General features: G+C 31.5%; 3 protein-coding genes and 1 long non-coding RNA gene across 5 annotated transcripts in view; all 4 read left to right on the top strand.

Annotated features, from left to right (window-relative positions):
• The first annotated feature begins 1,934 nt into the window (after nucleotides 1-1,934).
• Nucleotides 1,935-2,432, top strand: LOC142242951 (uncharacterized). Its single transcript, XR_012724269.1, has 2 exons — nucleotides 1,935-2,161; nucleotides 2,219-2,432. It is a non-coding gene; the product is annotated as an uncharacterized LOC142242951 (long non-coding RNA).
• A 2,571-nt stretch (nucleotides 2,433-5,003) lies between these two features.
• On the top strand, nucleotides 5,004-5,967 carry LOC142222270 (low molecular weight phosphotyrosine protein phosphatase 1-like). Its single transcript, XM_075292308.1, has 3 exons — nucleotides 5,004-5,129; nucleotides 5,186-5,538; nucleotides 5,613-5,967. Exons 1-3 carry the CDS (start codon nucleotides 5,099-5,101, stop codon nucleotides 5,703-5,705), a joined length of 477 nt encoding a protein of 158 aa, XP_075148423.1. The 5' UTR covers nucleotides 5,004-5,098; the 3' UTR covers nucleotides 5,706-5,967.
• Nucleotides 5,968-6,496: 529 nt separating this feature from the next.
• On the top strand, nucleotides 6,497-13,613 carry Argp (Arginine phosphatase). The gene is made up of 4 exons (XM_075304510.1): nucleotides 6,497-6,530; nucleotides 8,577-8,758; nucleotides 13,231-13,404; nucleotides 13,470-13,613. The coding sequence occupies exons 1-4, from the start codon at nucleotides 6,497-6,499 to the stop codon at nucleotides 13,611-13,613; spliced, it is 534 nt and encodes a 177-aa protein (XP_075160625.1).
• Nucleotides 13,480-17,193, top strand: part of Adgf-D (Adenosine deaminase-related growth factor D) — an 83,398-nt gene continuing 79,684 nt past the window's right edge. The window contains exon 1 of one of the 2 annotated variants that reach the window (XM_075292306.1): nucleotides 13,480-13,622. In XM_075292306.1, the coding sequence (XP_075148421.1) occupies nucleotides 13,613-13,622 (10 nt within the window). In that variant the 5' untranslated portion in view covers nucleotides 13,480-13,612. Of the gene's footprint in view, nucleotides 13,623-14,724; nucleotides 14,842-17,193 lie in introns of those variants that run through there. The other variant, XM_075292307.1, reaches the window with a different exon arrangement.

Here is a 17,193-nt window from a genome sequence, read left to right on the forward strand (position 1 = left end):
CAAAGGATCAAAGGAATAGCAGATCAATTGCCCAAGGAAAAATAAAATGTTATTTTGTAAAAACAAGCAACAACCACCAACTTAATCCAATATCGCTCCCTGTAAAATAACGCTCCAAGCTACCTAAAAAAACGCCGCTTTCTATGTGCGAAATAATGGTTTCCATAAAAATTTTTCGCAAGAATGAACATAGTACCGGCCTTTAGGTTTAATGTAAAGTAAATTATGAAGCCAAGGTATTAAATTTGTGTCACTTTTTCTATGTCAGTGATAAACTGGGATAATACCGCAGTAACCAGCCAAATCACCATCTTAGGGATAGGAATTCACCACCCAGGAATATATGGATTGATCCTCACATTCTAAATCACGAGAGCCAGCGAAAGAGAGCCTCTAGATCACGATTAATATAATTTGCTAAATTACAGGGGGAATTAGATTTGGTAAAAGATAATTTTTTTTCGTTGGTTTTTGATTGATAACTAAATTGCAGTCGAAATGAGACGACTTCAAGGCCGGTATGCACCTCTAGCGAAATTTTCGGTAGCAAAAATTTATTTAAGTCTACAAAACAAAAACAGGGCTGTGTACACAAATTTTAAACCAGCTAATCGCTTTTAAACATTGTTAATATATGTTCCAAATATTCCTCAAATAAATTGTTTATTATTTACAGACCTTTTAAAACGTTTACGCACACAATGATTGTAATAAATTAAATGTTTGCTGCCAAAATATGCTTTTGACAACCCTGTTATTTTCATTAGAGGTGCGTATCAGCTTACGAAATTGAACGCTACCGAAAATTTCGTCAGCATAAATAGCAATGCATTTCTTATGGAAATGAAATTTTTCGCTAGAGGTGCATACCGGCCTTCATCGGGGGCGGCGTCGACGGGACAAAAATTGTAGACACCGTCGATTTGTAAGGATAAAAGAACGAATGCTTCAAAACCCAATAAACACAAGCATTGGAGAAATGCTTATATTCAATACACTTTCATACATTTTTTTCAAATACCCTGCCAACATTTTTTGAATTTGGGGGCGCTTCTGAGAATCCCCAGTACGTCGAAAACAATCATATACGATATCAAAAACTCGTCGGAAAAGCGCCGTCACTATTGAGAAGTTGTACCACGCCAAGTTACTACAAAAAGGTTTCGCATGAGTGCAATTATTAGGTGCCTTTATAGATCAATTTAGAACGACGCCAATAAGAGACCCTCCAAACAATCGGAAAAAGCACATTTTAAGATAGTGGTAAAAGAATCATTGTGGTCGAGTAAAACACGTTTGCTTAGATATTTATTAATTTGATTAATCATTTACAAATTCTTAAAAATATAACATTTATACCACTATCACGTCACATTTAACATAATTTTTTGCATTAATTATGATGTAGAGTTACAAGTAGCGAGTTACATGTTGCAGCGTCTATCAGCCAGTGTTTTTATTCGATGGAGGCAGCGTGTCTGTAAAATATTTGAAAAACAATCACTTTATTCCATTTGGAAAATCAAAAATTGTTCACCAATATACCTTTCACAATTGTAAGCGTAAAATCTATGTTTTCAGAACTTTATTTTCGTTTTTATTTAAATAAAATATAGCAAGCTGGTTGCGCTTGGCGTTTCACAAAAAATAAAATGGCTTTTGTAAAAGTAGTGATGGCAAACTACATGTATGAAGAACATTTTGTACTTTATGATATGCTGCCCCCTATCACAGTAGGATGGTTGTAGTGACATTTACGAGTCTGTGGTAGCGATGAAGATGAAATGGAACTTTGAAATGCTGGCAGGGTAATTAGATTAGAATTCAATTTGAGAAATTGTTGAGAAAATCGCGTTCTCAACAAAAAACAGACATTACTCTCAACAATAGAATTCAACACGTTAGCAACAATTTCTCAACATCCCTGCCAGCATTTCAAAGTTCCATTTCAACCTCATCGTTACCACAGACTCGTAAATGTCACTTCAACCATCATGAAAAGGTACATCAAAAAGTATATGCAAGTAATTTGCCATCCCTACTGTTAAAAAAGCCATTTTTTTTGTGAAACGCCAAGCGCAACCAGCTTGTTATATTTTAATTAAATAAAAACGAAAATAAAGTTCTGAAAACATAGATTATACGCTTAAAATTGTGAAAGGTATATTGGTGAACAATTTGGTGATTTTCCAAATGGAATAAAGTGATTGTTTTTCAGATATTTTACAGACACGCTGCCTCCATGGAATAAAAACACTGGTTGATAGGCGCAGCAACATGTAACTCGCTACTTGTAACTCAACATCATCATTAATGCCAAAAATTATGTTAAATGTAATGTGATAGTGGTATAAATGTTATATTTTTAAGAATTTGTAAATGTTTAATCAAATTAATAAATATCTAAACAAACGTGTTTTACTCGACCACAATGATTCTTTTACAACTATCTTAAAATGCACTTTTTCTGATTGTTTGGAGGGTCCCTTATTGGCGTCGTTCTAAATTGATCTATAAAGGCACCTAATAATTGCACTCATGCGAAACATTTTTGTAGTAACTTGTCGTGGTACAACTTCTCAATAGTGACGGCGCTTTTCCGACGAGTTTTTGATGTCGTATATGATTGTTTTCGACGTAGTGGGGTTTCTCAAAAGAGTCCCCAAATTCAAAAAATGTTGGCAGGGATATTACCAACTAGAGGTGTGCGCGTGACACGAAATTTTCGTGACACGCGTGATTCACGCGTGAGTCACGTGATTCGTGAATGAAATTTTGACCAAATCACGTGAATGTGCGTGAATGGGACTGAACAAAAATGTGTCGTGCGTGATCGTGCGTGAACATCAAATTCTGTTCGTGAATGTGCGTGAGTAAATTTTTTTCAAATTCACGCTCACGACAAAATTCACGTTCACGAAAAAATTCACATTCACGAACAATTCACGCTCACGACAAAATTCACGCTCACGAAGAAATTCACGTTCACGAAGAAATTCACATTCACGAAAACTTCACACTCACGATGACATTCACGTTCACGAAAAAATTCACGTTCACGAAAAATTCACGCTCACGAGAAAATTCACGCTCACGAAGAAACTCACATTCACGAAAAATTCACGCTCACGATGAAATTCACGTTCTTCTTGTGCAAAATGTTAAGCAAAGTGGGGTAAAACTCTGGCTTCTGGGGCCATATAAGTTCAAATCGGGCGAAAGCTATATATGGGAGCTATATCTAAATCTGAACCGATTTGGCTGATATTTGGCAAGTTTTTCGAGACTCATAAAATATTCGGATGTACGGAATTTGAGGAAGATCGGTTGATATACACGCCATTTATGACCAGATCGGTGAAAAATATATATGGCAGCTATATCTAAATCTGAACCAATTTTTTCCAAAATCAATAGGGATCGTCTTTGAGCCGAAACAGGACCCTATACCAAATTCTAGGACAATCGGACTAAAACTGCAAGCTGTACTTTGCACACAAAAATACATCAACAGACAGACAGACGAACAGACAGACAGACAGACATCGCTAAATCGGCTCAGAATTTAATTCTAAGACGATCGGTATACTAAACGATGGGTCTCAGACTTTTCCTTCTTGGCGTTACATACAAATGCACAAACTTATTATACCCTGTACCACAGTAGTGGTGAAGGGTATAATAATGATTGAACATTTTTACATTTTTAAATTGAAAACATACTTCCAAATAAAAAATTAATAATTTTCGGAAATAATTGGTTTCATTGGTTCATTAAATTTTGGCTTAGATGTAAAAAAATAATTCTATATAGTATAATTATAATATATGTAATTATAATATAATAAAAAATAAAATAAGTAAACAATAACACTATAAATCATTGATTGCCTTAATTAAAAATGAATTAAGTTTTTCGGCCAAAATCAATCCAAATTTTAATTGAATTTATATTTTGATTTGATTAAAATGTTAATTGTATCTGTTAATTTTTTAATTGAGTACGTTTTCAACTTCAGATTTTTAATTAGAAATATTTTGGCGAATTTGTGTGGGTAGCTCATTTGTATCACGAGCGAGAGTGAGTAAGTTTTTAAGTTCGTACTCATTCGTGAATTACATTTTTTCGTTTGTTTTGTAAGTATAATAGTCGTGAACGTGCGTGAGTTGCATTTTACATCGTGAGCGTGCGTGAATAGTTTTTTTATGAATCGTGAGTGTGTGGAAGTACGTTTCATTGTTCGTGAACGTGCGTAAGTAGTTTTTTTCCGAATCGTGAGTGTGCGTGAATAAGTTTGTTGTTCGTGAACGTGCGTGAGTTGATATATCCCGTCGTGAGCGTGCGGTAGTCACTATTCAGCAATCGTGAGTGTTTATCTTTGCAGGATTTTGGTTCGTGAACGTGAGTGAGCGTGAATCAATAAAAACCTTCGTGCGTGAATGTTACGAATTCATTCGTGAGCGTGCGTGAGTGTGAGCAATTCCAAAACGGGCGTGCGTGATCGTGCGTGAATGTTACGAATTCATTCGTGAGCGTGCGTGAGTGTGAGCAATTCTAAAACGGGCGTGCGTGATCGTGCGTGAATGTTACGAATTCATTCGTGAGCGTGCGTGAGTGTGAGCAATTCAAAAACGGGCGTGCGTGATCGTGCGTGAATGTTACGAATTCATTCGTGAGCGTGCGTGAGTGTGAGCAATTCTAAAACAGGCGTGCGTGATTGTGCGTGAATGACATTTTGAATTTGTGAGCGTGCGTGAAAACTCCCTCACGCGCACACCTCTATTACCAACAACTTTTCAAACTAAATTTCATTTTAATGCTTCAAACCTATTGGAAAATTTTTTGAAAGCAAGCAATTTGCAAGCCCATTTGAAATAATGTTGAAGATGGGATTCACTATCAAATTGATATGGTATTACCTATGAAAAATGCTCATCCTTGTGTTTGTTGGGAATGTTTGTCAGTTTCAGTTTTGTATCAATCTAGCATTCTTTTTGGAATAGTTTATGGCAACACTATTAGGTGACATTGAGCAAACAGCTGATAGTGGGAGTATTTTGATAGTCTGTTTTGATTTCCGTCAACAAATCTTGAATTATGGTTAAGAAGATTTTAATGATTTGCCTTGGTAAGTTAGCCAAATCGAAAATTGATACGAAGTTTGTAAGTATTTTTGTTTTACAGGCAATATCTGCCGTTCGCCAATAGCGGAGGCGGTAATGGCGGACACCATCAAAAAGGCAGGAGTCTCTGATGAGTGGGAAGTAGATAGCGCTGCAATTGGAGCTTGGCATGTTGGAAATTCTCCAGATCATCGAGCTTTAAGTACAATGAAAAAACATGATTTGCCCTACAATAATAAGGCGAGACAAATAAAATCAAAGGATTTCGAGGAATTTGACTATATCTTTGGTATGGACGATGAAAATATGGATGACTTGCAGAGTAGAGCTCCTAAGGGCTCCAAAGCAAAATTACTTATGCTGGGAGATTTTGGATTGCCAAAAGCTGAGAGAATTATTGAAGATCCCTATTATGTAAGTATGCTTGATTTAGATATGAATTTGATGGCATCAGTGGTTGATAAACAAAAATTCGCTTTCTTTTATAGCAACGTGGAGATGCTGGTTTTGAAAAAGCATACCAACAATGTGTAATAGCCTGCGATGCATTTTTAAAAAAGGCTTTAGCTAATGAAATTTAAGTAAAAAAGCAAATCGCTTTATTTTACATATAAATTTTGTTAAGTTAGCATTATGCTATAATAGAAATCTGATTATTTTTAATTTCCGATTTACCTAAAATATGTGTTAGTTGGGTTAAAATAAGCAAAAAAAGGCTATCTAAGAGCTATTGTAATAGAAAAAAACATTGTCTTGAATTATACAAATATCTGAATTATTTTCAAATCAATTCATAGCACAAAATAAAAAAATTGTTGATCAAATTAATTTTTATACATAAAATATTTTTGATTTTTGAAAATCTATTTGAAAACTAACAATTTTGTGAATTGTGTGTTATACCAAGAATTACAAAAATATAACAGCGGACCCCAACTGCTCTGTTTGGCAGAATGTTTCCTATGAGTGAATTGTATGTGATTAATATGTTATGTGTAATCATGGCTTTGACGAACTTTCCGAAGTATTTAAACGTTTTATTTCATAAAATGTTAATATTTAACTATAGTGATTATATTTATATTGTTGAATAGATAGCACACAGTTCAGAGTTTTAACGTATAACGACATTAGTTTGACATCTATGTCTAAAGAGAACGATCGAACATTTCCACCTCTGAAAATAGAAAACTATTAGCTGTCAAATATATAAACAATTGTTTTGTAAATACCATAGTATATAAATTCTAAACTTGCTCGAGAATTTATCGCTAATACCTAAAATTCAATTAGTGTGGTAATAAATCTCGTCCATCGGATAATATTGTGGAAATAACATTGTGATTGGTCTTGGAAAAAATACATAATCACCATGGGACGTCTAAGAATCTTATTTATTTGTATCGGTAAGTTATTTAAATTTTAATAAATGCATCTAAAATTTGTCATGAAAAATGCAAAACATTCTAACACACATTTTTGTCAAAATTAAAAAAGAATCTAAACCTTAATAAAATTAAAAAAACAGAAGTCTAATTTGTGGAAACTATTAGTACACTGTAAAAAAATGTATTTAGGACAAGGATTATGTAAACTACACGTATGATTATATTTTTAGATTTCAAATATTTTTGAATATTACTATTTTGATTAGAAATCTATATTCTGTAGATTTGTTCTCCCATCCTCCCATTTGTTTTTTACCTCTGGTTTCAGGCAATTTGGAGGATCAGTGCGCATCAATCCCCTAACAAAATATTAAATCGGGAGATTGTGGTTCTAAGATACCTCCGCAATTTTAGGACAATAGCATAAACATTGGGGTGTCATAATGTTCAAGAAATCAAATCTGAAAATCGGTCTATAGGGGGGCTTTTCCGAATTCGACACTTGTTTTTGTGAACCTAAAATGCTTCTGGATTGCTAATTTTAAGCACATCGAAGATAAATTGCGGTGTCCAGAAGCCCAAGATGTCAAATGGACTGATACACACAATATTCCGCACATACATATTTGGATTCAAAATATTTTTAAAATGTCCAATTTTATGCAAACCGGGAAAAAACGGAAGATCGGTCTATATAGGGGATTTATCTAAGTATAAACCGATATAAACCAAAATCGAAACACTCGATTTTGTCGACCTAAAATACTTCTAGATTTCTAATTTATTGCGAACCGCTGATTAATTGCGGATGTCAAATAGGGAGAACGGCCTATACGGTAGATATACCAAAACATGGACTGATTCTACACGTATACCGCACATTTATTTTTGAATTCAAGATATTGGATTGCGCTGTTTAGAAACTTAGGAAGTCAATCGAGAGATCGGTTTATATGAGGCCGACACATTCCACATACGGTACACCTATTTGCGGACATGGAGTACCCCTGATTTGCGATGTCTTTATTCTCTCTCCCTAAGAAGATCGGTCTATATTCGGAACACATCTTTGTGAACCTAAAATACCTTTATATTTTGAACTTCAATCAAATCGGATAAAAATTGAGATGTCTAGACCCCCAAGAAGTCCGATCTACATGGGGGCTATACCTAAACATTGGACCGATATACACTATAACATAATAAGTGTGCTATTTGTGGACCAAAAATACCTCCTTATTTCTAATTTCAGGTAGATCGGATAAAAATTAAGGTCTCTATATGGTTCGGACCGGAAATCGGTCTACATGGGCCTATACCAAACCATGGACCGATACACAACATATTCGACACATCTATTTGTGGTGTTAAAGAACCTCTAGATTTTCAATTTCTGGCAAATGGAACAAACACTACGGCTTCTAGAAGCCCAAGAACTCAAATCGAGAGATTGGTCTATATAGGGGCTATACCAAAACATGGACCGATAAACACCATACTCGACACATCTATTTGCCGTCCTACAATTCCTCTAGATTTCCAAATTCAGATAAGTCGGATAAAACTACTGGAGATCGGTCTACGTGGGTGTTATACCAAAACATGGACCGATACCGTCATAAAACACTTTTAAATTTCCAAACTGATAAAAATTGGGATATAGCAAAATATGGACCGATATACACCATATGCGGCTCACCTATTCGCGGTGCAAGTAGATTTTCAATTTAAGGCAAATCATATTAAACCAGGGGTTTCTTGAAGCCCAAGAAATCAAATCGGGTGATATCCAAAATATGGACCTATACACACCATATTTGGCACACCTATTTGTGGATCTAAATTTCAGGTCGATATCTCCATTATTGAAGGCTATAGCGTGATTACAAAAGACAGACGGCCAGTACATTTTATGGTGGTGGGTATAAAAATAGCAGACAATATTTCCCTATCTCAGCAAACCGCGACTCTTTTTTCTTTTTCAGTCGTCTTTCTGCTCTTTTTGCAGTTTTCTGTTGTGCCTACTAACAAATATCTTTTTGTGTGTGTGTTTATTTATTTCAGGAAACACTTGCCGCTCACCAATGGCCGAAGGGATTCTGAAACATTTGGCCCTAAAAAACGAATTAGATTGGATTTGCGATAGTGCAGGTTTGCGTTCATGGAATGTAGGCAGGGAACCCGAAGAACGTTGTTTGAAAGTCCTCGGAGACCATGGCATAAAGTTGAAACATTATGGCAGAGAGGTAAGAGGAAATATCTCCAAATAAAAGTGATCTTATATACAGGGTGGCTTCTATGTAATGCCACAAAGGAAATAGCTATATTGTTTTTGTTTTGTTTATGTTATCCTTTAAAAGCAAATATTGTCGGAAATATTCGAACTGTCTATCTTTGGCAGGAATTATGGCCTTATAAAGGCCGTGGATTCAGATCCTGAGATTTTGGTCATGGTTTCGTAGTAGAATACGAGCAACATCCTGACGGATGCTGGCTACGGTTGCCAATAGAGCCATAAAGAATCTACCAATATTTAGAGCAAAAACACAAAACAATTATTTTATAAAATGTTATTACAATAAAACATTTGTCAAAATTTTATTTCTATAGAAAATTTTGTCAAAATTGTAATTCTATAGAACATTTTGTCAACCTTTTATTCCTATAGAAAATTTTATTTCAATAGAAAATTTTGTCAATTTCGATAGAAAATTTTGATATGATATGTAATGCAACAAAGTAAATCGCTATATTGGTGGTTGTTTGGTGGTGGTTTCGCAGTAGAATGCGATGAACCTCCTGACCAGTGCTGCCGCTACTACTTCAATCGAAGTATTTTGCTTCATTTTCACAAAATTTACTTCGTCACTCCTTCTTCCAAAAATCTGTTTCACTTTTTGTTCTGCTGCAAATTTTTAAAATTTTCCCCATATTACCTAATTGTTTGTCCTATTCCTTTAATTACGATGAACATAGCGGTTTTAATCATTGAATTATTAACCGACATGGACCAATTTTTGCATAGTTGTTAGAGACCATATACTTACACCATGTACCAAATTTCAGCCGGATCGGATGAAATTTGGTCCTCTTAGAGGCTCCGCAAGCCAAATCGGGGGATCAGTTAATATGGGGGCTATATATAATTATGGACCGATGTGGACCAATTTTTGCATGGTTGTTAGAGATCATATGCTGAAGCTATGTACCAAATTTCAGCTGGATCGGATGAAATTTGCTTCTCTTAGTGTCCCCGCAAGCCAAATTTGGGGGTCCGTTTATATGGGGGCTATACGTAAAAGTGGACCGATATGGCCCATTTGCAATACCATCCGACCTACATCAATAACAACTACTTGTGCCAAGTTTCAAGTCGATAGCTTCTTTCGTTCGGAAGTTAGCGTTTTTCAACAGACGGACGGACGGACATGCTCAGATCGACTCAGAATTTCACCACGACCCAGAATATATATACTTTATGGGGTCTTAGAGCAATATTTCGATGTGTTACAAACGGAATGACAAAGTTAATATACCCCCCCACCCCATCCATGGGTGGAGGGTATAATAAAATGAATTATATTGTTTGTTTTCAAAAATGTATGCTACTTCAATTTTATTCAATCTACTCCACTTTCTTCCAAAATCTACTTCACTTAATTTGTCACTAACGGCAGCACTGCTCCTGACGTATGCTGACCACGGTTGCCACTAGCGCTAAAAATAATCTACCAAAATTTATAGAAAAAACACAAAAATCTTATTTTGTAAAATGTTATTTAATGTTCAAATTTTATTTCTATAGAAAATTCTGTTAAAATTTTATTTCTATAAAAAATTTTGTCAAAATTTTATTTCTATAGAAAATTTTGTCAAATTTTTTTTCTATAGAAAATTTTGTCAAAATTTTATTTCTATAGAAAATTTTGTCAAAATTTTATTTCTATAGAAAATTTTGTCAAAATTTTATTTCTATAGAAAATGTTGTCAATTTTGATAGAAAATATTGATATGATATGTAATGCAGCAAAGTAAATCGCTATAACGCTGACCATGGTTGCCACTAGAGCCAAAAAGAATCTACCAAAATTTAGAGAAAAACACAAAAATCTTATTTTCTAAAATGTTATATAATGTTAAAATTTTATTTTTATAGAAAATTTTGTCAACATTTTATTTCTATAGAAAATTTTTTCAAAATTTTATTTCTATAGCAAATTTTGTCAAAATTTTATTTTTCTAGAAAATTTTATCAGAATTTTTTTTCTATCTTTTCTATTCTATATTTTTCTATTTTTTAGAAAATTTTGTCAAAATTTTATTTCTATAAAAAATTTTGTCAAAATTTTATTTCTATAGAAAATTTTGTCAAAATTTTACTTCTATAGAAAGTTTTGTCAAAATTTTATTTCTATACAAAATTTTGTCAAAATTTTATTTCTATAGAAAATTTTGTCAAAATTTTATTTCTTTAGAAAATTTTGTCCAAATTTTATTTCTATAGAAAATGTTGTCAAAATTTTATTTCTATAGAAAATTTTTTCAAAATTTCATTTCTATTGAAAATTTTGTCAACATTTTATTCCTATAGAAAATTTTGTCAAAATTCTATTTTTTTAGAAAATTTTGTCAAAATTTTATTTCTATAGAAAATTTTGTCAAAATTTTATTTCTATAGATTAAAAATTATCAAACCACTTTTATTATAGATCGACTCCTGATGAAGCAATTCAATGTAATTGCGAAATATTGAAAAATAAAGAAACCAATACATACAAAAAACGATCTCAAGCTTGATTAATTATTTTCTATTGGAAAAAAGAAAGATCGAATAAAATCAAAATTTCTAATTTCTTTAGAAAATTTTGTCAAAATTTTATTTCTATAGAAGATTTTGTCAAAATTTTCTTTCTATAGAAAATTTTGTCAAAATTTTATTTCTATAGAAAGTTTCGTCAAAATTTTATTTCTATTGAAAATTTTGTCAAAATTTTATTTCTATCGAAAATTTTGTCAAAATTTTATTTCTATTGAAAATTTTGTCAAAATTTTAGAAAATTTTGTCAAAATTGTATTTCTATAGAAAATTTTTTCAAAATTTTATTTCTATAGAAAAATTTGTCAACATTTTATTCCTATAGAAAATTTTGTCAAAATTCTATTTTTTTAGAAAATTTTGTCAAAATTTTATTTCTATAGAAAATTTTGTCAAAATTTTATTTCTATAGAAAGTTTTGTCAAAATTTTATTTCTATAGAAAATTTTGTCAAAATTTTATTTCTATAGAATATTTTGTTAAAATTTTATTTCTTTAGAAAATTTTGTCAAAATTTTATTTCTATAGAAAATTTTGTCAAAATTTTATTTCTATAGAAAATTTTGTCAAAATTTTATTTCTATAGAAAATTTTGTCAAAATTTTATTTCTATAGAAAATTTTGTCAAAATTTTATTTCTATAGAAAATTTTGTCAAAATTTTATTTCTATAGAAAGTTTCGTCAAAATTTTATTTCTATTGAAAATTTTGTCAAAATTTTATTTCTATAGAAAATTTTGTCAAAATTTTATTTCTATAGAAAATTTTGTCCAAATTTTATTTCTATAGAAAATATTGTCAAAATTTTATTTCTATAGAAAAATTTGTCAAAATTTTAATTCTATAGAAAATTTTGTCAAAATTTTATTTATATTGACAGTTTGTCAAAATTTTATTTCTATAGAAAAATTTGTCAAAATTTTATTTCTATAAAAAATTTTGTCAAAATTTTATTTCTATAGAGAATTTTGTCAAAATTTTATTTCTATAGACAGTTTTGTCAAAATTTTATATCTATAGAATATGTTATCAACATTTTATTTCTATAGAAAATTTTGTCAATTTTTTATTTCTATAGAATTTTTTTTGGTCAAAATTTTATTTCTATAGAAAAATTTGTCAAAATTTTAATTCTATAGAAAATTTTGTCAAAATTTTATTTCTATAGAAGGTTTTGTCAAAATTTTATTTCTATAGAAAATTTTGTCAAAATTTTATTTCTATAGAGAATTTTGTCGAAATTTTATTTCTATAGACAGTTTTGTCAAAATTTTATTTCTATGGAAAATGTTATCAAAATTTTATTTCTATAGAAAATTTTGTCAATTTTTTATTTCTATAGAAATTTTTTTCAAAATTTTATTTCTATAGAAATTTTTTTCAAAATTTTATTTCGATAGAAAATGTCAAAACTTTATTTCTATAGATAATTTTGTCAAAATTTTATTCCTATAGAAAATTTTGTCAAAATTATATTTCTGTAGAAAATTGTTCAAAATTTTATTTCTATAGAAAACTTTGTCAAAATTTTATTTCTATAGAAAATTTTGTCAAAATTTTACTTCTATAGAAAATTTTGTAAAAATTTTAGTTCTATAGAAAAATTTGTCAAAATTCGTTTTCTATAGAAAATTTTGTCAACATTTTATATCTATAGGACATTTTGTCAAAGTTTTATTTCTATCGAAAATTTTGTAAAAAATTTATTTCTATAGAAAATTGTGAAATTTCCTTCAAATTTTATTTCTATAGAAATAAAGGAATATTTTGCGAAGTCTACCAAAATATATAGAATTCTAACCGAGATGTATATCAGCTGATATGAGACTGTGAAACTTGCCTTCACTTTTCAATCGGACCTAATTTAAATATTTTTCATTGTATATGCCACTTGTTTTACAGATAACAAAAGAAGATTTCAAAAAATTCGACTACATATTGGGTATGGATGAGAGCAATCTTAACGAACTTCAAGTTATGGCCAAAATGGCTGGGGAAAATTGTCGAGCCAAAGTGGGATTGCTGGGAGCTTATTTGGATAACTATGAAATGGAAATCATAAAGGATCCCTATTTTGTAAGTGTAAAACCCATTTGAAATTTATTTCACTTTATAAAAAAAAATAACATCGTTATTTTCAGAGTAAGGGTATGAGTGCTTTCTGCAGTACATTTGATCAAATATTTGAAAGTTGTCAAAAGTTCATAGAAAAACATCGGCTCGATGATGTAGCCCATGAAGATGATGATACGCAAAGAGGAGGTGCAGAAACCACTAAAGTCTAATGCCATTAGGTGTGTTTACTGCAATTAAAACTTTTTTTTGAATATTTCATTCAATTTTTTTAAGTTACGTTTTCACATTTTTATAACTTCTAATTTTTCATTTAATTTTTATTAATTTTTGTAATTTTATGAATTTTGCAATTTTATGAATTTTGAAAGTTTGTGAATTTGGAAATTTTATGGATTTTGTATATAAACGATATTATTAAGAATTCTATGAATTTGAATCATTCTGTATCTGAAAATTATCCACTGTAATATAGTCTTTCTCCTTCTATTGTCGGACAGATGTTAAATGTGGCGGTCTCTTTTTCCTCAGTTTTTACTCAATTTTATAGTCCAGCGAGTTGACCTGTCAAATAACGACATAGATTGAGATCTCTTTTTAGTCTCAGCAGTTAACCAAACCACATCGTCCCCCTGCTACATTAAAATAAAACCAATACATATGTAAGTTGATTCTGAAAAGGAGCATTTTTTTTATATTTTTTGGTTGCACAAAAAGGTAATATCCCACAATCCCGTGGCTCAAATCTTCCCCCACATTCCAGTGGATTTGTTGATCTGTGTTTCATCACAGATTTTATATAAAATCGATTTAGAATCAAGTGTCACCTCGGACACAGAAATTTCCACTAAGCTTGAAAATATCTTTTCCAGATATTGTGACATTCACTAAAATTTAGGTCGTTTATAAAACTGTCTAAGTTTTGATATTAACAAAGGGTCTAAATTCCCCAAAACCCTTAACATGGTCCATTCGAGCCTTCCTAGTGATCTGGCAACCTAAGCTTCCCAAAAAATTGCAACGCAGTCATGTTTGACAACTCTTGTTAAACACGTTTTATCATTACTGTAAATCGCAATTTAAGCCAGTGAGAATAGTGAAGGAATAATATTTTTTGATATTTACGTGTTAATATTAAAGAAAAAATAAGAAACTCGTTCTAAGAGTCAAACGATATCTAAAGTGTTTCTTTCACAAACTCAGTTTTTTTGTTCCAACAAAGTGAATAAAATTTTTTGATTTCATTTATATATCTGTGCCTTGATTTGGACATTTAAGTGTAAAAGTGCATGGGGGACAACAAATATTTGATATAATCGTTTACTGTTGTCCCGTCAAAATCTCTTGCTACAAAATTTTAACTGTTCTCAATTTCCAAAACAAAATCATTCATCTCAAGAACCCCCTCACAAATCTACAGAGCAGTACATTTTATTAAACGTAAGTCTCACATTTTTTAACATAAATTCACAAAAAACTACAGTCCACATATATTTCTCTACATATCTATTTTTACTTGATAACATTAATATATATATACAACAACTCCATTTGGTTTTCGATTTTTTCAATGACAAATCCGTGTCTTTAAAACTATCGAACCAATAATTAATGTTATTAACAAGTCAAGTGTTATACTCCCTCTCGCCATTAACATAAAAAAAATCACAACAGCGATTTGTGAAAACGAAATAAAGAGAAAAGAGTGAGCAAGTTTATCGGTTTGGTTTGTGAACTCGCTAATGTTATGTACAAAATATTACTCTCACTATAAATTAATTTATTGAAATATCTCATACACAAGAATACAAGCGATAGAAGAAAACATATTTTTAACACAAAAAATCATAACAGCGATTTTATCAAACATAATTACAGAAACACATAAAATATCTTTCATATTTATAATTCATTAACATTTGCAAACTGGGAACAGTTGTTTCCAAAGTGAAATTACAACTGGGAACAGTTAAGTCAATTTGTTTGCAACACAGTGGTTTGTGAAGGACAAATTTCACTCGAAATACGAATTAAAAAAAAAACTATATATGCTTGTTGGATATTTTTTTATATGTATTTTATTACATATTTACAATTTTTATATTTTGAAAATATATATATTTTATATGGACATCGACCACAAACGATGGTTTTAAGGAATTTTGTTGAAAACTGAGTCCCCTTTCTCGTAAACGAATTTTTTTAAACATTTGTGATTGAATTTTTATTAATCTATTTTATTACAAGTTTTAATCACATTTTATTGATTTTTATATTTTTGAAAAAAATATATATACGAACATCGTTCACAATCGATGGTTTTTTTCGAAAACTGAAACCTGTTTTTTCGAAAGCTGAAACCTGTTTCTCAAAAACGTTTTTTCACGATTTTTTGATTTACGTTTTACTCATTTCTATTTTATCATATTTTTATGAATGCTCGTGTTTTTGGAAAAATATACATAATATATGGAAATCGTTAATAATCGATGATTTTTGTCCATTGTTGAAAATTGAAACCTTTTTCTCAAAACCCGTTTTGTTATCATTTTTTGGTTCACGTTTTTTATGAAGATATTGTTTTTATACAAATAAAAAGTCAATATTATTCTCCGAAATTTCGTTTGTCTCCATTTTAAATCACTATTGGATTTGAGTTATTGGGAAATATATTTTGGTTTTCATACATTTTACGCCATCGATATGAGTGAATTCATATTCGATTCCGACAATTTGGTCACATTCTGTGCAAATTTCGGCGATATCAGGGCAGAAGATCTATCTGACTCACGCCTTGAGATAGCTCTTCAAGAACTTGATGAAAGATGGGCTGCACTTCAAAAATCGTACAAACAACTCTGTTTAAGTACGGATCCGAAAACTGAACAGGGAATATTAGAATCTTCCAGGGAAAAATATTCCAAATGTACACACGATTTTCTGTCATGTAAATCTAAGATTTTAGACGCCCAAAAGGCCCTTATAACTCCTTCCACCACTTTGATTGAAAACCAAGTATCAAGCTCAATTCCTTGTCTAAAAGTGCCACCTTGTGACACAGAAATTTTTTATGGGAGTTATGAAGAATGGCCCTCATTCAGGGATATGTTCTCCGCGGTTTATGGAGAACATCCCAAGCTCTCTGCAGTACAGAAATTGTACCACCTCAGGCTAAAAACTAGAGGACAAGCTGCGCTCATTGTTAAAAAATATAGGCTATGCGGAGAAAACTTTTCGCTGGCCTGGGAAGCGTTAAGATCTCGATACGAGAATAGACGCATTTTGGTCGATAACCAATTAAAGGTTCTCCTCAATTTAAAACCTATTTCGTCCGAGAGCAGCGAAGCTCTTCAGGACATTCAAGCCACGATAAATGATTGTCTTGCTGCTTTAAAAGCCCAGCAAATTTCTACATCGGATTGGGATCCAATCCTCGTATATGTGTGCTCTACAAAACTTCCCCATGAAACCCTTTCATTGTGGGAACAATCATTAAAATCTCACAGAGATCTTCCAAGCTGGAAGCAAATGGACACGTTTCTGTCTAACCGATACGAAGTAGTAGAAAGGCTCAACAGCATTCAGGGTGTCAAATCGACATCTCGTAAAAGACCTGAGTCAGATGTCCATGCCTTTAACACTGAAAGCCAATCAAACTTCCCTTGCAAAATGTGTCAGATGAGTCACCCCCTCAAAAATTGCCAGCAATTTCTCAATATGAATGCTCAAGCTCGAAGCAATTTTGTACGTGATAATAAAATCTGTTTGAATTGCCTCTCTTATACTCATGTG

Source organism: Haematobia irritans, chromosome 1 (assembly GCF_050003625.1).
Source record: "Haematobia irritans isolate KBUSLIRL chromosome 1, ASM5000362v1, whole genome shotgun sequence".
NCBI classification, from domain to species: domain Eukaryota; kingdom Metazoa; phylum Arthropoda; class Insecta; order Diptera; family Muscidae; genus Haematobia; species Haematobia irritans.